Source organism: Mustela nigripes, chromosome 2, assembly GCF_022355385.1.
Source record: "Mustela nigripes isolate SB6536 chromosome 2, MUSNIG.SB6536, whole genome shotgun sequence".
Classification (NCBI taxonomy): Eukaryota; Metazoa; Chordata; class Mammalia; order Carnivora; family Mustelidae; genus Mustela; species Mustela nigripes.
The window spans coordinates 9,311,871-9,333,345 of NC_081558.1; the positions used below are offsets into that span (position 1 = coordinate 9,311,871).

Sequence of the window (21,475 nt, forward strand, 5' to 3'; positions counted from 1 at the left end):
ACAGGGACCTGCAGGGGAGAGGATGGCCACATGGCTATGGAGGCAGAGTGTGGAGGGAAACCTAGAAGCACCAAGGGTCAACAGCCACTGGAAGAAGCCAGAACGAGGTGAGGAAGGGTTCTACTGAGTCTCAGACGGAGCATAGCCTTCCTGACATCTTAGTCTCTGGTTTCTGGTCTCCATGAGATGGCAGCCACAGAAAACAAATATAGCTACTAATTGGCAGAGGTATCCCACCCACCAATGCCCCTGTCTGCCCCTGGATAACTCTTCTCTAGTCACATGGGCTCCTTTCAGCTCCTCAGATACACTAGGCATATAGTCCCATCTCAGGACCTTTGCACCTGCTGCTCCCCCCGTTGGAAGGCTCTTCCCCCGGATTCCTACATGGTTCCTCCCTCACTCTTCTTCAGGTCTTTGCTCAAATGCCACCTTCTCCAAAAGGTCTTCCCTGATGGCTCTTTATTTCTAATCCCATTTCCTGTGCCAGATTTTCCCTTAGCTTCACCCTCTCTATACTTTTCCTATTTCTCCTGCTCACGGCCCATCTCCCCAGCTAGAATGTCAGTTCCACAAGGTGCTCTTTTTGGTTCTTGTTCACTGCTGTATTCCCTAGCACAATGCCAGGTAGGCAAGCAGTGCACAATACATGTTTGTGGAATGACTGAATGAGAGGAGGGTCCAAGTTCCCCACACATCCCGCGTCATCAGTTCCCAAGCTGTCCTCCCTCTCCCTCCTCCCTAGTTTGCTCTTCTCCCTGGGACTGAGAGAGAACTTGTTCTCTTTCCAGTATGGCCCCTGGGGTCTGCTTGCGAACAGTATGGGAACTACGTTTCCCAAGAAGGCTAGAGCTGCCACCGCTATTCTGATAGCAGACAATGTAGGGGGTCCAAACGTCCCCTCCTGGGTCTGACCTCCTTTGGCAGTTCAGAAAAGGGCGGGTGTGTGCACGAGTCTGGTTGGCGAAATGGAGGAGGATGGAAACTTGCTCACCTGTCATAATCAGGAATCCTGAAAAGGACGGGTTCTTAAGAGTCCTGTCTTTTTCCCAAAGGCTCAAAGCATTCCAGTGCTTGGAACACTATTTCTTATTAGTGCTGTCACTAAGTATTTCTGGTGATATGGTGGGATGGCCCGTCCCAGTCCCCCTGTGGTTGGCTGAGGGCCTCATGCTGAGTGCTGGCCGATAAGGAGTGAGTGGAGACAGCTGTGCCACTTTGGAACACTGAACTGTCACCGTGGGACCCTTGGGGCTTTTTTTCTATTTGGGACAGCAAGTGGCAATGTCCTAGCTGTTTTATTGGCTGGCTTCCAAGTGGCAATGGTGAGCACAGCCCCTTCTCCCTCACTGCCAACCCATGCTAGACACGTAGTGTGAGCAAGAAAAGAGATCTGTTGTTAATGTCATGGAGACTTTGGGGGATGTTTGTTACTGCAGCATGACACATTTTCCTGGCTGACACACCCTGATATCTCCTTGGTTTGCTCCTTCATCTCCTTCAGGGCTTTCTCAAATGCCACTTTCTCATTGATCCTTCTATGGATCTCATGAGGAAGGTGAGGAAAAACAATGTCTCTGGTATGTCTGATGGAGAAATCGGTACACCAAAAGGTGAAGTTCAAGATTACAACGCACTAGTTGTATCTGTTCTCTGAGCCTTTGTCTGGAGCCCAGTGTCCCCTGGAGCCCAGAGTCTCCTCGATCTTGGTGTGGTTGATGCCTCCTCATCACTCACTCTTCAGTTCCACTGTTCCCAGCTCAGATAAGCCTTCCCAGCCCTCCTGACCCACAGGAGTAGTTCCTCCCTCTGGCACTGCCAGACATCCTTTCTCTTCCTGGCATGCTTTGTTCTCTGATTCACCTTGTCAGTTTATACCTTCGCTTGTTTGTAGACAGTCTTTGTTCCTAAAACCTCACCTCCCCAGTGCCCAGAACGGCACCTGGCATACAGCAGGTACTTACTAAGCGTTGGTGGCATGATGAATGCAGGTAACCTTGAGGTCCCTGGAATGGGTTGTTTAAATAATACCAAGGGCAGGGACACCTGGGTGGCTCAGTCGGTTAAGCGTCCGGCTCTGGATTTCAGCTCAGGTCATGATCTCAAGGTCAGGCTCCATGCTCAGCAGGGAGTCTGCTTGAGATTCTCTCTCTCTGCCCCTCCCCCACAAAATAAATAAATAAATCTTTAAAAAAATAGTATCATGGACAGGAGACTGTGCTTATCTCAGGTCCAAATGATCAGGCTGTTTCCCTGGGAACAAAGAGGCAGGTAGGACAACCACTGTCACTTTAGTGACAAATACCCCTTGATTCCCACAGTTTCCATACCCAGGGGATGGGGGAACCAGGCTGAGGAAGGCAACGTGACTCGCCAGCTCGCACAGGGTGTGGATAGCACAGCTGGGGCTGGAACCGTCCTTCTGGCTTGCAACAGAAAGATTTTTTTTCTACTTCACCTCTTCGCTGCACTTACATAGTATTTTATATTTATAATAGTTGGCCCGTGAGAGCCTTAAAGGAGAGACTGATTCATCCCCGCACTGCTGGTGCCTAGCGTGGCGCCTGGCGTTTAGCAAGCGTTCAATAAATACTCATCAAACAAATTAATGGCTGAGTCCCAGTAAAATTCTTAAGTGCTTTCTGTTTTAAGGTTTATTTTCCTCTTTTTTTTTTTTGAGCCTGGTTCATTCAGAAAAAGTACAGAGGATGTTAAGAAAAAAAAATACGCAATTCAGGAGAACACCCAATTCCCCAGCATACTGGATAAAAATGGTGCGGGTTTGACCGGGAAAGAGCCAAGGTCCCACAGAGGCTGTGAGGGAGGTCGTATGTCCCAGTTTATACTCACTGTAGATCACACAATGCCTGTTAATTATTTTTTGAGTCCTCCTTTCCCTATTTGCTCTCAAAACTGTCCTGGTTTGGATGATAAATTACACAGCCTCTCTGCCTATTTGGTCCTGTCACCTCCTCTGGCCTCACCAGCTCCCTCATTTCCTTTACTCACTCCCCACCTTGCTGCTCCTCATAAATGCCAGGAACATTCGTGCCCCAGGGCCTTTGCATTGGCTATCCTGTCTGCCTGGGCTTCTTTTCCCTAGCATACTTGCATGGCGACCCCCTCACCTCCTTCAGGGCTTATTAGAAGAACTGCAACCCTTCACTTTGACAATCCAAAGCTCCTCTCCTGTTCAATTTTTCTCCTAAGCTCTCTTTCCCCTCTTACACAGGACTCGTCAAAGTTCAGCCCACAGCCTAGCCACTTGTGTTTGTAAATTATGGTTTTACTGGTACACAGTCATGACCATTCTCTTATGTATTTTCTCTGTGGCTGCTTCTGTGTTATGACAGCAGACTGAGTAGTTGTGAGAGAGATGGTGAGGCCTGCCAAGCCTAAAATATTTAAGATACTCTCTGCCCTTTACACATACATATATAATCTCTAAATTATGTTGATGATCCCAATTCCCTGCTTCCTCCACTAAAATGTCAACTCTCCCCAAACAGGGATTTTTGTCTCTTCCATTCACTGCATATCCTGAGTGCCTGGAAGAGTGCATGAACGTAGGAGGCATTCAATGAATGTTTGTTGAATGAATGTATGACCCAAAGTCCCCTCAGTTTTGGTGATTTGAAATTGGCCAAAAGGAGCATCTACGAATTATAAAGGGTTTGGGTCAAAGATCAGTTTCAAGCACAAGTGACCATTTGTTAAGGGACACACAGTTATAATCATCAACCATGCACAGTCTCGCTGTCTTCCTAACTGACATTAACTGAAGGAGAGAAACAGAGGGAGAGACACACAGTAAAGCAGAGAGGTGGAGAAGGAGAAGACAGGTGGAGGAGGAGACAGAGACAGATACGACATAAAAGACACAAAGAAAGAGGGGGAGGAGGAAGAGAAGGGGAGAGTCAAACAAAGGGGAGGGGGTGGGATGATGAGTTCCCAGTGCTGGGTTCGAATCCAGATTTCGCCACGCTTGGCTATAGGACCTTGGCAGGTTGCTTTATCCCTGTGGACCTCAGTTTCCTCATCCGGATGATGGGTCTAAAAATGCCTCTCGCACAATGTTGTTTTATGAATTGACTGACAGTACAAGAAGATGTGTGGCATCTGATAAATTCAGTGAATGTCAGCCAAAAATGAACTTAGGTAGTGTTGGTCCTGCCAGGACCCCCATGCTGTTCACGACAGGTCCTGGGTGAAGGACCCATGCCTCTCCCCTTGTATCCACCAAGAGAGGGCAGTTCCCATCACCCACACGCTGCTTCCAGGCTGCTTTGGGCCAGCACAGTGCTCCTGAGCTTCCCCATGCCGCCGCCACCACCTGGGGCAAAAAAACCAAGTTTGGGCCACTCTATCACGTGACCGATGTTCACTAAACTCACTGGGTAATGATGCGTCTGTCAGATCAGCATCTTGTACGTCTCAAACTTGTATGTCAATAACACAAAAACCATAAAGAATCCCTGAATTCTCTAATGTAGGCTCTTTGGCCCCTAATGTACGTTTTCTGCCCCAGACTTAAAGAGAGTTTGAAGAAATTACTCCTTTAAAAATTAAATGGCTCGGGGCACCTGGGTGGCTCAGTGGGTTAAAGCCTCTGCCTTCAGCTCAGGTCATGTTCCCAGGTTCCTGGGATCGAGCCCCACATCAGACTCTCTGCTCAAAAGGGAGCCTGCTTCCTCCTCTCTCTCTTTGCCTGCCTCTCCATCTACTTGTGATCTCTATCTGTCAAATAAATAAATAAAATTAAAAAAAAAATTAAATGGCTCTCCATGCTCAGCGGGGAGCCTGCTTCTCCCACCCCTCTGCCCCTCCTCCCACTCATGCTCTCTCTCTCAAATCAAGAAGTAAAACCTTAAAAAAAAAATTAAACTGCTCTCCTTCCTTTCCCCCATATCTCTTTCCTGGGGTTCAGTTCAGGGCACCTGGTCCTGCACGTCCCGGCCGCCAACCTCCGGCCACACTCTCTATCTCGGAATCTTATTTGTAAAACGGGGGATAGTCCTCTCTCCCCCTCAGGTTATTTATAAACCAAACTCCTGACTTTATTTGAACTTTGTCAGTTTCCCATTAATGTCTCCTTTCTGTTCCGGAACCTCATGTCACATCCAGTTGTCACATCTCCTTTGGCTCCTCTGGTCTGTGATAATTTCTCAGTCTTCCCTTACATATATCATGACCTTGAGAGTCTGGGACAGGATTGGCCAGTATCCGGCGGAACACCCTCCAGTCTGGGTTTGTCTGATGTTTTGCTCATGATTACACTGGGATTGTGAATCTTAGGGAAGAAAACCAGAGGTGAGGTCCCCTGCCCATCACATCCATCAGGGGTCATACGATAGTGTGTGTGTGGTTGGGGGGGGCGGGAGCGTCCGACCTTGGTCCTTTGCTTCAGGTGGTGTCTGCGAGGTTTCCCCCACTGTAAAATGACTTCATCTCTCCCTTCCCTACTCTATTCTCTGGAAGTGAGTCACTAAGTCCAGCCTACCCTCCAATGAGGGGGGAGACTCAACCCTGCTTCTAGAAGTGGAGCATCTGCATTTATATTAAACAGAATTCTTCCATAAGGAAGATGTCCTTTTTCTTCATTTAATTTGTTTATTTAATAGTAAAACAATAAGAATGAGCATTGATTATTGCTATATTAATTGAGCCTTTGGTGTTCACTCTCTCTGGACGGGTGAGTAGCCAACACACTGTGGACACACCCAGAAAATATTCATTTCCCCCCTTCTCATAATAAGCAAAAATATCTTTTTTCCCTCTTAAATCTATAACAAGACAAACCTATTTTTTTTTCCTGATTACAAAAGGAAATTGTGCTCACAGTAGAAAAATTGATAATACAGAGAAGAATCGGGAAGATAAAGATTCCTGAACCCCACTCTCTAGAGGCCATCTTGGTACAGTGCGTTCCAGCCTTTCGTTCCCTAATGTATATTTTCAAATGTACACACTTGAGAGCAGAAGATGGGACAGGCTGAAGTGGATCGCAACCCCTACGATCATGTGTGGAAACCCTGAGCCCCAGTGTGATGGTGTTAGGAGGCGGGGCCTCTGGGAGTTGGTCAGGGTTCGAGGGGGTTACACAGGTGGGGCCCCCATGATGAGGTTAGTGTCTTTATATGAAGAGACACCACAGAGCTAGCTAGCTGTCTCTCTCCTGGCAAGAAGCCGGCTGTCCTTAAGCCAGGTGGAGAGTCCTCACCGTGTTGGCCCTATGGTTCCAGCATCCAGAATCGTGAGCAATGAGTTTCTGTTGTTGAAGCCGCCTGCTGCATACTCTTCTAATGGCAGCTGGAGCTAAGACATAGGTTTACCTAACCTTGATTCTTTAAAAAAAAAAAAAATCAGTTCTCCCCACTCGTCATTCTACAGTGTGCATTTCTACGCATCCGTAAATATTCTCCCAACAGATGCTTTTTAATGACGACGTAATATTCCATCATACGAAGGGACCATACGGTACTGAACCAGTTGCTTCCAGTTTTGTTCTATTTTTACAAATAATGCTGAGATGCACATCCTGATATAAATCTTTGACAACACTGCTGATTAGCTGGGGTTAGGCTTTTTCCAGAAGGCGCTTGATTTAACCAGGAAGCCAAGCAGAAAAGAAAAGGAACAAATCAAAACTGGGAAAACCTGGAAGGGGGCTGAACATGCCATGTAGGTGAGCTACTGCTGTTTCCTTTGCCAAGAATGCTCTCCCACAAACATCCGTCTGGCGCTCTCCTTCTCTCTGGAAATGTCACTTCCTCTGAGGAGCCCTCCCTGATTGCTGACCTAGACTAGCCCTGCCTTCCTCTTGTGCTCTTTTGTCTTCACAGGGCATGTCACCACGTCCCCTGTTATGCATTTGCTTACTGTCTATGTCCCACCATAGATGAAGTTTTTGATTTATCATGTTTAATGTTTCTGTCCATCTCCCCTATCAGAGCGAGGGTTTTTGTCCATCTTCTTCATGGTGGTGGGTTCCTTCCCCTGCTGCCACCTGCCCATTTCCCAGCATACCGTAGGTGCTCAACAGTTAGTGAATAATCAAATGGTTATCAATGATATTGAGAAAAGAAATGAGATGTTGGGATTGTAAAGTCCTGCCCACCCAGGCAGGTGGCATCCATCTGGCTCATGGATTCTAAGAAACCTGGAGCTGGTGCACCCAGACTCTCTACTCCTGGGTCTCACCTGCCAGAGGCCAGGGAGGCCATGCCCACGGGCCTCGGCTCTAGCACAAATACAGAGGATAAAGATTCCAGACCTTGTGGCTGCCTGTGGCCAGATGCATTGAGAAGGCTGGGCTGGCAGAGGGCAGAACACAACAGCAGAGCCCAGATGCCTAGAAAAGCAGCAGCTCTGTCCTCAGCAGCAGAAACTCAAAGGCAGTCACCTTCGCCCCCTGCCTTTGACAATGAGAGGCTTTAATGGTTGTATTAAGTTTGTGTCTTAATTTGAGAAGCCCTAGACAAGGGTTCAGGTCCAGTAGTTTATCTGGGAGGTGTTATGGATTGAATAATACCTCCCCCCAAAAGGATACATTGAAGTGTTAACCCCCAGGACCTCAGAATGTGACCCTACTTGGAAATCAGGTCATTGCCGAGGTCATTAGTTAAGACCAGAGGGTGCTGGAGTAGGGTGGGCCCTAATCCAACATGACCTGTGTCTTTATAAGAAGACAGCCGAGTGAAGATGGGATGTTCACGTGGAGGGCAGAGAATGTGTAAGCCAGGGAATGCCAAAGATTGTTGGCTAGAAGCTGGAGGAGGGTCAAGAGGGCTAATGCTTCTGGCACCCAGACTGGGAGACAACTAATCTCTGTTGCTTTAGCCACCACTTCGTGCTACTTTATTACTGCTCTAGACTCACATTGGGCCCAGATCATGGGTGGAGTTTCTACTCACAGGATGATGGTGGGATGTAAGTACATGTAAAGTTCTAGAAGGCTACTCGGAGTTAGGAACAGCTACCAGTGTGTTGAGGGTGAGGGTGGGGAATGAAGTGGAACCCCACAGCTCACTCTACTTCGTCAGGTGCTGCTGGGGTTTTTATGATAAGAAATTCATATGTTTCTGAGAGCCATGCCTACCAGGGTGGAGAATTCAGCCTTATGCAGAGCTTGCTGAGGACCAGGCACTGTTCTAAACACTTCACATGTACCCAGCTCACTCAGTCCTCCTCCCCTGTGAGGTAGGACCGTGCTTCTGCTCATATTGCACAAGTGGAAAGAGGTACAGAGAGGCCAAGTGACTTGCCCAAGGTTGCACAGCAAGGAAGTGGTAGAGTCAGGATGGGGACCCAGGCAGTCTGGTTTCTGACTGTGCTCTCACCACTTCCCCTCCTCTTGTTTCCCCAAAGACAGCTCAGCTCTAAGCTTCTAGGACAAGTATCTCTTCCAACAATGGTGCTTATGACTAGAGAATCTTCTGGAAATATGTCATCCTGCTCATGCTTCCTCTCCCACTACTAAGTACATCCCCAGTGTCTTCCTCTGAACCTCTGGACACTTTCTCTGGACACAACCCTTTCCCATGTTCACAATTTTCTTAGCTTCTGTTCCTCAGTCCCATTCTCTGTCCAAGTTCCTTACCTTCCTGGCCCCGGGCTCTGTTTCACTTCCAGCAGGGCTCATTTCCCTCTGCAGCCTCCTCTCACACCATCCTTGCAAAGCAAAAATCTAGAACCCATAAAAATCCCCCAGCAAGCTTTTGCCGATTGGGTGTAATCTTTGATCCAAGCTCTTTGCAAGTGAGGCCCAAGAGAGAGACTGAACATTTCTTAGATCTGTGGTCTGTTTCTAGGATGCTATGCTTAGACAAGGTCTTTATACAAATTAGGACACCATGTCTCCTTCTTACATTCTTTATAGTTGTCAAAAAACTGTAATAATGGTGAACTATAATACCAAATACCACTATTTGGCAATACCAATAATATAATACCAAAAAATGGTAGTCTACAATACAAATTACACTCCTGAGATGTGGCTTGTGCAGTATGTGACATGCTCAGCTGTCCATGGCACTTTTGCAATCCACTTCCAGGCTGTACTCTCAGCCCCACCCAAAAATGAGCCACTGATCAAAAGGATAGATAGGTTCTTGCAAATCTCCATCCACCCCCAAGGGGGAACCTTCCTTAAGAAACCTCAACTGCCACCAGGAGGAGACTTCAGCAGCCCCACATGTAGGAAGAAACATGGTGTTGCTTCCCCAGCAGGCCAAGCCCTGGCTCATATGGCAGAACCTTAACTGGCAATTTCAGCATTTACGCAGGCAGAGAGGACACCTCTGTGAGTCAACAGAGGTATATGTGGACCAGCCCAATGAGGTCACTACACTTGTGGCACCTTGTATTCCTGACTCTACCCATCTCCAGCTGCTGACAGGTGACGACCCGGCGGGGGGAGGTACAGGGGGGTGAGGAAGGTGTGCTGTGTTTAGGGCAGAGAGAGTTCTAAAACCTGTACATCTAAATATCTATCAAAATTATAAATACACTTTAGTTGTTGACCCAGTGATCCCACGTCTGGGAATGGACACCACCAACCCCTGCTATTTCTGCACAAGGATGAAAAGACATAAATGCAGTAGGGCTCATGGCAGCTCTGAGTTCAATGTCAGAGGATGGGGAACCACCCAAGCATTTGTCTCTGGGAGAACTGATTAAATGAACCACAGCCCACCAAACAATGGACTGCTATGCAGCTGTACAAAAGAATGAGGTCATGTTCCATGTCCTACCATGGAAAGATCTCCAGGATATGTTGTCATGAGACCCCCCCCCCCACCAAAATCACAGAATAAAACAGCAGGCATAGAATGCTACACTCTGGGCTAAGAAAGAGGGAGGAGGATATAGATTTGATTACACTTATATTTGCATAAACACAGAGAGCATACACCAAGGAGCTGAAGGGGTGGCACCTGGTGGAGGGATAGGAAACAGGATGCAAGTGGGGCAGGTGGGCCTGTCTCTAATGTTTTCAAGATCTCAGACAAGAGTACTGATGGAGGCCCACATACTCTGTGTAAATATTTAAAAGCTACTTAATAAAATATGCTGTATGCTTCGCCTTTGTAAACATAAGCACTGGGAAGGTCAGGGTGGAATTTAGAACCTAGACGTCTGCCCTGGATCACGATGTGAACAAATCCAGCCCTGCCCCTGGACCATGCCTGGCCTGCCTTCTCTCCCACTCATGGCTCCATCTGGCCCGGGGCAGGGGGCTTCATGCACACATGCATGGACATTTCTGCTCACATGGCTAAGCTCCAGTCACATTTGTGCCAACAGATGCTCCTAGGACACCTGGCCCAGTTGGAGAACAGATCCACAGAAGAATCTCATGCAAGTCCACAGAATCTGGACTTGGGCAGAAAATTCCAGGATCCTGGATAATCCAAGAAGGCTGTCTAGAAAGTGGGATAGCTGGTACCAGCTTCTGAAAGATATATCCCCTGTGCCCCACGGGCTCCTCACCCTACAGAGAAGGAGTGTGGCTGGCAGAGGGCCCGTGAGGGTCCCAACACAGAGTCCCTTTGTATATATCCCGGGATATTACTCTTTTATCCATATGGGCTTGTGAATCACACATTTACATATTAAAAAATCTAAAATTATACTTAAACATTTTAACAGTGAAAATTTATGCAGCATCTAAGTGCCCTCTAGATTTCCATGTCCCAAGGGGCCTTCTCTACCTAAAGTTCTGATGCCTCCTGCCCCCTCGCCCTGTCCCACCTCACCGGCTCAGAGTCCCTCCAATTCAGCCTCAGGAATTGGCTGGTCCAGGAGGGCCACCTCTCCCCATACTTGCATCACTTACGTTGTAGAGGAGGTCAGTCCACCCTTCCATGGTGATGCACTGGAAAACTGTCAGCACTGCAAATAGGATGTTGTCGAACTGAGTGATCCCATTGTTGGGCCCTTCCCAGTAGGGCTGACATTTGGTCCCATTGGGGCAGGTGCGGGCGGGTTCCTCTGTCCCACACGGAGCTGGAGACTCACCCTGAATGTCATCTATGAAAGGGAAGGGGAGAAGAGTCAGGGGAAAGGGCTAGGAAAACCAGCTCTGAGAAACAGGGGCTGTAGAGATTCAATATTGTTGGAAAAAAATGACTATTGCAATGAATTTATCAGTATTTTTTTTTAAAGATTGGCTTTGTTGATCTATTCATTGTTTTCTGTTTTATTAATTTCTTCTCCAAGTTTTATTACTTTCCCTGTATATTTCCTAAACTTTTGAGATGGATTCATTTCTTTTAAGGCTATCAATTGCCCTTTGCGTGCAGGTTTAGTTGCATCTCACAAAACTTGTCATGCATTATGATCATTATCACTCAAGTAAAATATTCAGCAATTTCCAATATTATTTCTTCTTCGACCCATGGATAACCAAGATGCATTTCTTATTTTTTTTTTTAACTTGCCAGATATTTACAAAAACATTATAGCATAGGGGCACCTGGGTGGCTCAGTCGGTTGAGTGTCCGACTCTTGATTTCAACTTGGGTCATGATCTCAGGGTTGTGGAATCAAGCCTTGTGTCAGGCTCTGTGCTCAGCATGGAGTCTACTTGTCCCTCTCCCTCTGCTCCTCCCCCCACGCTCTCTCTCTCTCTAAAATAAATAAAATCTTAAAAAATAGAATAGCATAATGAATTTCCATGTACCTATCACCAATTTCAACACTTACCAACTCAGGGCTAGTTTTGTTTCATCTGAATCCTCTCCGCACACTTTGCCTTGCGCTAGAATATTTCTAAAGCAAATCTCAAATACCCTATCATTTCATCCACAGAGAAGAAGCATGCCTCTTAATTTCTTAACTTTAAATGAACTTAAATTAACTAAACTTAAATTAACTTAACTTCCAAACACTTCCAGGGTTATCTTTTTGTTACCAAGTTCCAGCTTAATTACACTGGGGTCAGAGGATTATATTTTGTATACTTTGGTCCTTTAAGATCTGTTGAGATGTGCTTTCTGTTCCCTGATATAGAGGGTCTGGGTGAATATGCCACACGCGCTGTGAGATGGTTGGGGGCAGCGTTCTCCAGACTTCATTAGGGCAAATATGTGAGTCACGTGATGCTGTTCTTCAGTTGTCTGACAGATTTTTTCTTTTTTTCCTCTTTTCTCCCTTCCTCTTCTCTCCCTGTTTCCCTCTCTCCCTCCCTTCCTTTTTTTTTTCTTTCTTTTCTTTTTTCTTTTCTTTCTTTCCTTTGAGATGTACTAGGCTCAGGGAGCTGTTCTGGGGGCGAGGGAGGCCAGTACACACAGTACTTACCCTTAGGCACAGGAGCTAAGTTTTCTCCCCAAACAGCAAGAGGCAGATTGTAAAAATGCCACAAGGAAAGAGACACATGCCAACAGATGCCCCTTTTGCTGGCAACCAAAGACAACTTCCTGGTGAAGTTGGGCTGGGTGCCAAAGGTGGGGTCTGAATTCCAAGGTGTTGATGGGGAGACCCTGGAAACACATAGCATCAGGGGACCATCGAATGACCCAGGGGTGTCCCCACTGGACCACAGCAGTGGATACAAGAGGACCCTATTCAGTGAGTCACACTTTTGAAGGTTTTCAGAGAGCAACACTGTCCGCCAAGAAAACAAACAGCCAAGTCGGCAAATTCAAGGTCTCCACAAAATAAAAATAGCTCTCAATGTATGTGCTATAGGCACAAATTCCCAACCCCCACTCAGCATGCAGCAGAGAGAAATAAACCAGCACGGAAGGCGTGAATCTTACTGGCCTTTGAAGCGTCAGTTAAATAAAAACTGTAGGTCACGCAAAGAGACACCCGCCACTCTCAGAGCTGACACCCACTGCTCAAGAAGAAATGAGAACATCAGCCACTAGTTTAAGTGGCTGGAAATGCCTTCCTCATTCATGCTGGATTTGGTACAGGGGGGTTAATATTGAACAGATATAGATTGGAAGGCAACATCTTATAAACATCAGGCTCAGAGCGGGGAGAAGAAAATGCATGGGCTCCTATATGAAATGAGAACCAGTGTTTGTTGGGAAGGTCACCTCTGTCCAGAACCTTCTATGTCTCCACCCTGTGACCAAGTCTGGCTCAGTTCCCACCCCCTGCGGCCCCCTGTGTCAGCCAGTGAACTCTGGTCCCTCCTTTTCCTCAGGGCTACAAGAGCTCCCCAATGTTTGTCCATATTTGGTGGGGAGATAAAGCTCACGCCAGCCTTCATGGCTACAAACTGATTGGAGACGAGGAGTCTTGTCTCCTTAAACGATTTTGGAGGCACTTGGAAAGCAGAATGCCTTCCACTTTACCTTTGCATTTCTCTGAGTGTTTGGCACGGTTCTGGGCACGCGGGAACCGGGTTCCCGAGGATAAAGAGACGCAGCTGAAAATCTGTCTCTCCTTGGCAGTTTGGCCCAGTGGTTCTCCTGATTTCAATCCCCCCTCAACCCTCCGCCCCCCTATCACGAAACACTCTGAGCACTGCTTCTAGAAAAGCAACCGTCCAGAGAGTCTGAGGAATTTGGTTATAAATATATTTTAAAATTAACCTGCTGCCTGGGTGTCTGTATATATCTGTCTCTTACTCACACGCCTTATATTTTTAATCGCGAGCTTTTCAGTCATCCTCCTAAAATGAGGTTTTCTAACCCCCCCCGCTGCCCCCCCCCCCACATCTGCCCCCTCACAACCCCACTCAGACCTAAGCCAGTTGTGTCTGCTTGACTAGAAAGACAAAAAAAGAAAAAAAAAAATCACCTCAACAAAACCCCAAAACCTAGGCTCCAGGAGTCCTGGTTTCTCTGCTCTTGGCTGACTTTTCCGAGGGGCCCTGCCCTGTATCTCTCCCTCCTGTGTTTCCGCCCGGGTGACGAGGCCAGGCGCAGAAATAGCTCTGCCTCAATTAACACCTTCTTCATCGGGGAAAGAAATAATTAGGACATCCCATATTGAGCAAACTTCACAAGCCCAGGAGAGAAGGAGTCAGGAGGAGCAAGAGAAAAGGAGCAAGAAAAAGGACATCTTGAATAAACGTTTCCAACTGAGTTTTCCTTCCCTCTGGGGTGGTCTTGGGCCATGGCTCCACCATGTGGGGTGCGTGGGAAGCCACTCCTGAACAGAATCTTCTTCCCAGAGAGACGGGCCTAAAACTCCTTTCATTTCTCACAGGGGTTCCCCTTTAGCTTCACCATCCACGCTGTCTATCCCCTGAATTCATGGTTCCCTGGTCCCATGATCAGCACTGCCAGCCAGCCCATCTGGACCAAGATGGCCAGTGGTCCCAACACAGACATCCAGGCTTCTGTCCTTATCCGGTTCCATTTGGTTCTTGGGCTTCAGAGAGCGAAGGAGCTTGGAGAGCAGGACACTTAATGGAAAATGTATCTGGAGGGTGCTGGGGCCCCTGAGTGTGTGGATAGTGGGGGACACCACCCTGTGACATTGCTGATTCGGAGCTGAGTCCCAGAAGTGAGCCTCCTGCCTTCCTGGCTTTTCTCTGCCTGTCCCCCAACCTTGCATTTCTTCACCCAACCACTGAGGAGATGCCAATGACACAGAACCCTGCTTGTGCTAGGTTCTGATTGCTGGTGTCCTGCCTCCCAGCTGGGGTGTCTTCAAGGTACAGTCTGGGGGGGGGGGCGAGAGGGCCGCCTTCTCTATTCCTTTTCTCCAGGCAATGGGGATTGCCCCCCAACAAAGCAATCGGACCCCTTCCTTCATGACCAGGCTGTCCCCTTTCCTCCTGCTTGAGAACACAGCATGGGATGTGGTCCCTGCAAGGTTACGAGGCAGAAGCTGCCGGCACCCTGTCCATATCCTGCTGTTGGCCTGGCCTCCCCACCCTCTCACCTGAAAAGATCTTTCATGCCTGCTCCAGCCCAGCATGCAGGTCAGCCAGCCGGGCCGGGACATCAACGCCCACCCAGGGACAGTCCTTGTCAGTGTCGGACAGAAATTGGTGGATAAGACCCCGACTCCCTTGCCCCTGGCTGGGATGGGTCTGAGGCGTGTGTCCTATGCTACCTCCCCAGGCTGCACAATGGGACCGGACCCCAGCTGCCCACAACGGTAGCCTGCTTGATAACACTACACCCCTTTACTAGATGTCTTCCTTTCCTGTCTCATGTCCCCACTGCCCCTCTGGCACTTCCTGGGATCACTTCCCAAATTAACTACTTACCCCTGGGACAGTTTCTGGGGAACCCCAATGCAAGGCCCTAGAACAACCAAGACCCCAAGGGCTATCTCACCCCCGGCTTTGCCTGGAGCACTTTGCAAGGAAGTTCTCCCAGCTGCCAGGAGAAAGAAGCAAAGCCCTGCATATCCTTTCCAGGAGCTTGTCCCCAAGGGAGGAAGGCTGGGGGAAAGAACCCAAAAAACAAAAACCAACCACATCATGCTGCTTGGACCTACCTGTCCCCTCTTCAAAGCAGGTGGTATGAAATTTTCCCATATAAAATTCTAACCCTATGATTGCAAAAATAAGGATTGCAAAAAATAGGAGGAGGCCGATCTGCAGCAGGGGGATCATTGCCTTCATGATCGACTTCAGGACGACTTGTAAACCTGAGAAGACACAGAGAGAGCCCCACGGCTCTGTGAGCAAGCACCCCAAACTCTAGGAACCCAGAGCACACGCGAGGCTGGGGGTGGGGCGATGTCGAGGGAACCACACAGGCTGGTTGTCATAAAATGGGAACAAGCCCTCCTAATATTTTAAGGCACTTCTTCTTTTAAAATATTTTTAAAGCATCTGACATACGCTGTCATTTGTTGACCTTTTAGCTAAGGAAGGGGTGGAAATTGATTGCTTTCTGAGCCATATTCCTGGGTGTTGGGGAAGCTTTTACCCAGAGCGGGGTGCTTTTTCCTAATTTTTCCCACCAAGAGGGGGCGTCTTTTCCTAAGTCATGCAGAGGCACCGGCGAAGCCAGCCACACCTCTGTGCGGGGTACAGCAGTCAATGTCCCAATTCCAGTCCTGAGAAACCAGACATGGTTTCATTGGCTTCTAGCACAACCCCATGAAGTGGGCACCCGTGTAAAATTACCCCATTCTGCAGAGGTGGGAAGCAAGTCCGAGAGAGGTGATTCGACCAAAGGCGTCAGAAATAACAGAGCCGGGACTAAAACCCAGGTCTGAGGGATGTCAAATCTGTGTGGTTGTAGCCACTGTGTTATTAGGAAAGTTTACGGTTAAAATCAGGGTTCAGACAAAAAGCCCAAGGCCTTGCTTCCTGATTAGAAGAACTTTGCATGGCTCAGGATTAGCACCTCTCGGCAGGTGGAAGCCCTAGGGCTCTGGACACTGCATGCCTGCATGCGGGTGAGTGCCGGGGGTTGGGGGGTGGTGGGGGGATGGTTCCAGCTGGCTGCTAATGGCTCCCTGCTGCCCCTCCTCTTTATACAAATGCCCTTGGTTTTCAAGAGCTGCCTTACCTGAGCAGCTCTTGTCTTCCCACCGTCCCCCACCCCCTGCCCCCAATAAGTAACCAGAGAAGCATAAAAGGCCAGCCGTCCCTCTGCCTCGGGCTGGAGGATAAGTTTGGTGCTCCTCACACTCCTGAGCTTCCCGCAGGATCAGGCCGAGACTGTGTCCTTGCTCGTAAGCTTTCCTCCTGCCTTCATTCATTCTCTCCTGACACCCGTCCCCAGATAAAGCAGGGCCATCTGAGCACCTAGCTCAGTCTGCATGGAGGGGACCGACCTAGTCGTCTGCTTACTAGCGATGTGACCTTCAGCAAGTCAGGTCACCGTTCTGAATCTTGGTTTCTTCATCTGTAAATGCGGACTGGAATAGCACCTCCTTCTCAGGATTAAATGAGAGAGCACATATCTGGCAAAGTACCATCACGGGTGCTGAAATTCTTGTTAGTATTAGTTTGGAGATGACCCCTTAATGCAATGCAGGCAGCTCCTGGAGTCCTACGGACAGCTAAGCACAGTGCCTTCTTTCTACGAAAAGACCCTGCTGGTGGTGGTCGTCTGGGAGATCTTACGTTTAAATCCAGATGGCAATGAACTTGACAAATGAAGCTAATGAGTAAAATGGAACTGATAATAGAACCTACCTCACAGGCTTGTCGTGAGGACAAACGAATTTTTAAAATGGCAAATACTCAGAACAGTGCCTGGCACATAGTAAGTGCTTTCTTTTCTCTTCTTTTTCTTTCTTTCTTTCTTTTTTTTTTTTTTTAGTAAGTGCTTTCAAATTAGTAGTAGTAGTACTAACTGAGGCAGCGAGACAGAAAAAGGTCAGCCCTGTTTTGTTTGGTTTTTGGTAGCCAAATCTACGTCTGACCCTGAAAATGGCAGCTGTGCCCAACGGGTGGGGCAAGAGCACCCTTGGAGGAAGAGAAAGCAAGAAGATAGGACGAGTATGGGCTCTGGAGCTCATTACTGTCAGGCTGTCAGAGCTCAGGTGCAGAATTTAACCTGTCTGAGCCTCGGCCTTTTCATCTGTAAAATGGGTTCATTGGGCCACTGAGAAGACAAACAAGACAATGCATATAACATTCTCTCTACAGTGTCCAGTATGCAGCAGGTGCTCAACAGATGGTCATAGTCACTGCCACCAGTGTTAGTGGCCAGGCTTGGGGTCACACTTGCTAACTCCTAATCCTGCCATTTTCAGTCACATGACTGTGCTCAAATTATTCAGCTGCTCTGAGCCTCAGTTTTCACATCTGTAAAATGGAGATATCAGCACTCCCTCCCAACTTCAAGAGCCTTGAGTACTGACTGAGATGTATCAGCATGGTTCCTGATAGACAGCAGGTGCTCAATAAACTGGTGCTGTGGTTATAGGTGAGGCTCCTGGCTTGCTTTCGAAAGCTCACGGAGACCTACTGCCAGGTCCTGGGGGTCCCTTGGGAGCATCCCCCCCAAAAGAAGGCGGCCCTGGTACAAGCTGGGAAGCACTCAGGGGCCGCTTCTGAGATGCTCTGCAGAGGGGAAATTGAGGACTCCTAGGACCCCTGATCAGACCCCTTCCAGGGTTGGAAACTCACGCACTTGGGATTCCAGACACCAGCTTGAGCGGCCTCAACACTCGAACTGCCCTCAGCGTCCGTAGGTCAAACTCCGTCCCAACAGTCGCCAAGATGCTGGAAGAAAGAAGCCAGAGCGGAAAACAGAGGGTGGGTTTCAGGGTCAGACGGGAGTGGGGTTTGACGTCATTTATTGGCTAGGCGACCACAGGCAGGTGACTTTACCTTGCTGGCCTCAGTTTTATCTCCCGTGTTTACCGTACCTGCCTTAGAGGATAAAAGGTGATTTACAACGACCCCAACAAGGTGTATGGTTCATGGTGGTAATAAACACCAGATTGAGAGGAATAGAAGCTTCCTGTTGGCACGTGGTTGGGGTGACATTCAATATATTTCACATGCACAATTGGAATGAATCGTGGGGAGGCCCAGGGGTCCTGGGGAGCATCCAGGGAGCATGGCAGACCCTTCAGGGCTCAGTGCTTTTTACCAACTGGCAGGAAAGCGTTTCAGTATTATAAGCCCAGCCTGCATGGGGTTCAGATCCCGGCTCTGCCATTTCCCACCTGGGTGACCCTGGACAAGCCAGTACACCTCTCTGTGCCTCAGTTTCTCCTTTTATAGAACAGGGATAACAATAGTACTGACGATGCCTCAAAGGGATGTGGGGATGAAATGGACTGATACAGGGGCTGTGGTTGGCATGGTGCCTGGCACACAGGAAGTGTGCTAAGCTACTCGGAAATAAATGAAAAGGGGAAAAAAAAAAACCCACAGAAAACCAAACCAAACAATGAGTGTGGCTCTGCTGGTGTGCAGCTGAGGGAGCGTGAGGAGGCCGGGGTGGCCAGAGCCAAGCCAGCCAGGCTGACAGTGAGGGCAGGGTGGTGACGGGCAGATCATACAGGGCCCAGTGGGCCGTGGTACGGACTCTGGTTCCTTCTCTGAGTGACGTGGGAGCCACGGAGGGTTCTGAGCACTGGAGGGATGGGATGTGACCTGTATTACAAGAAGATCCCCTGCGGGGCAAGGCCAGAGGTTGGAAGCGGGGGTGAGGAATGGGCCACCACACTTCCAAGTGAACCATGTGGGTCTGGGCCAGGCTGCGTTGGACACAGTGGTAGCACTGAGAAGAACTTGATCCCACCCTCAGGGGACTGCACAAGTGGGTGAGGTTCAAACTTGAGTCCCTGTGGCCGCAGGCTGGAGAATAAAGAGGACCTAAATACAGTCAGGAGAGCTGGGGACAGCATCACCATGGAGCCCAAGTACAAGGAGTTAGCACAGCACAAAATCTCAGACCCAGAGTTAAACCCTGGCCCTACGTTTTCACAGTGTGTGGCCTTTGTTCTAACCAGTCTAAGCCTCAGAAACGCAGATAATCTGACCTCCCCCTGGCCCAGGGCAATCTTAACCTGGCACCTAACATGTACTATTTTTCATCCCCCACGCTGGAAGGATGAGAAGGAATTAAGAGGGAATGGGACAGGGTTGGGTGGGGAGGCTTCTGTGGCCAAGAATGCCCCACAAAGACAAGCTTTGTTCAGGGTATTGGTGGGGAAAAATGGGTGGGCTGGTGTTGGAGGCTGTGAACTGGGGGCTGAGGAGGTGGGTCTTGTCCTGTGGACAGTGGGAGTCATGTAAGGTTTCGGAGCAGGGGAGGGATGTGATTAGGGTTGGCGTGGTGAAGACAAGGCTGACAGCTGACAGGACAGATGGGCAGTGATGGAGGCAGAGCGAGGAGGGAGCGGTGAGAGCAGGCCAGCGTAATGAGGGCTGGAACTAGGACAAAGGCAGTGGGAGTACAAAGGAGGCCCCAATTTAAATATAGCTGCCATTGATTGCTGGGCATCGGGGAGCTTGCCTGGGCTCATCAAATCCTCCCTACATCCCAGCAGTCTGCAGGATGAGTCCCATTTTCCAGAGGAAACTAGAGCCTGGAGAAGTTACTAATGCATGGAGGTCCGTACCACTGAGCAAGAACTCAAAGCCAGGACCCCAGGACTCCCGAACACCCGTTTTCTACCTCACATGGCTCATTGAATGGGGTGGAGGCCATGGTGGGAAAGGGAGAAAGGAAGACTGGCTTCCTGGTTCTGAATTGGCCACTAAGCAACAGCTATTCATTTATTCAATGCGGGTTTATTGAGCACCTACTATAGGGTGCCTGAGGACACTTCCATGCACAAAGAGACAATGGGAAAACATGACATGTTAGATCATGGCAAGTGCTATGGAGAACAATATGGCAGCCGCCAGGGTTTCCCATGGAAAGATTGAGTGGGGTGGGAGCTAGAAGAATCAGAGAGGCCTGTAGCGTTTTGGCCTGAGCTACCTGAAGGATGAAGTCTCTGTAAATTTTAATAGGAAAGGGGTAGGTTTGGAGGAAGATCAAGACTGGGCTGTTGACATGATGAGTTTGAGATGCCGGTTTTCTGTCACTTCCTTGTTCAAACCTTCCATTGGCTTCCATCAGGCTTAGAATATAATCCAAACTCTACCATGACCACATGACCTTGCATGACTTGACTCCCACTGACTGCCTGTCCCACCACATCCTGGCCACTCTGATCTTCTGTTCCTCCAACAGAAGGAAGAGCTCCTTCCTGCCATGGGAATGTTATAGCCATTTCCTCTACTGCAAATGCCTGTCCCCTCAACTCTCTCCCTCTCTGCCTTGCTGGCCCTCTTCAAACCCTTCAGAGCTCACATTTTGCCTTCTCAGAGAGGATCTCCCTGGCTCCTCTTGCTAAGGAGATCCTTCCCTCTGAAGGATTATATAGCTTATTAAGTTGCATTTATTCTTCACCCCTTCTTTTACAATGTGAGCACCATGAAGACAAAGTTGTTTGTTTATAGTGCCTGTAGCCCTGTTTATGGCCTAGCAGGGACTCAGTAAAAATCTGGTAAGTGAGAAAAGAGTGGTGGAAAACAGGGTTATGGTAGACCAGATATCCTAGGGGTAGATAGGGCAAGTGAAAAAAGCCAAGGCCCCCCAGTGGAATGTTGGGCAAGAGCGACATTTTAAGAGAAGGTGTTGAGATGCTGGCGAGGATCCGGAGAAAGGGGAACCCTCCTACACTGTTGGTGGGAACGCAAGCTGGTGCAGCCACTCTGGAAAACAGCATGGAGGTTCCTCCAAAAGTTGAAAATAGAACTGCCCTATGACCCAGCAATTGCACTACTGGGTATTTACCCTAAAGATACAAACGTAGTGATCCGAAGGGGGACGTGCACCAGAATGTTTAAAGCAGCAATGTCCACAATAGCCAAACTATGGAAAGAACCTAGATGTCCATCAACAGATGAATGGATCAAGAAGATGTGGTATATATACACAATGGAATGCTATAAAGTCATCAAAATAAATAAAATCTTGCCATTTGCAATGATGTGGATGAAACTAGAGGGTATCATGCTTAGTGAAATAAGTCAATCGGAGAAAGACAACTATCATATGATCTCCCTGATATGAGGAAGTAGAGATGC

General features: G+C 48.5%; 1 protein-coding gene across 8 annotated transcripts in view; it reads right to left on the reverse strand.

Annotated features, from left to right (window-relative positions):
• CACNA1A (calcium voltage-gated channel subunit alpha1 A) overlaps positions 1–21,475 on the reverse strand; it is a 286,551-nt gene that overhangs the window by 101,212 nt on the left and 163,864 nt on the right. For all 8 annotated transcript variants that reach the window (XM_059389171.1, XM_059389172.1, XM_059389169.1 and 5 more), the window contains 3 exons: positions 18,012–18,103; positions 15,412–15,564; positions 10,838–11,031 (listed from right to left, as the gene is read on the reverse strand). In XM_059389171.1, coding sequence (XP_059245154.1) covers positions 10,838–11,031; positions 15,412–15,564; positions 18,012–18,103 — 439 coding nt within the window. The remainder of the gene's footprint in view (positions 1–10,837; positions 11,032–15,411; positions 15,565–18,011; positions 18,104–21,475) is intronic.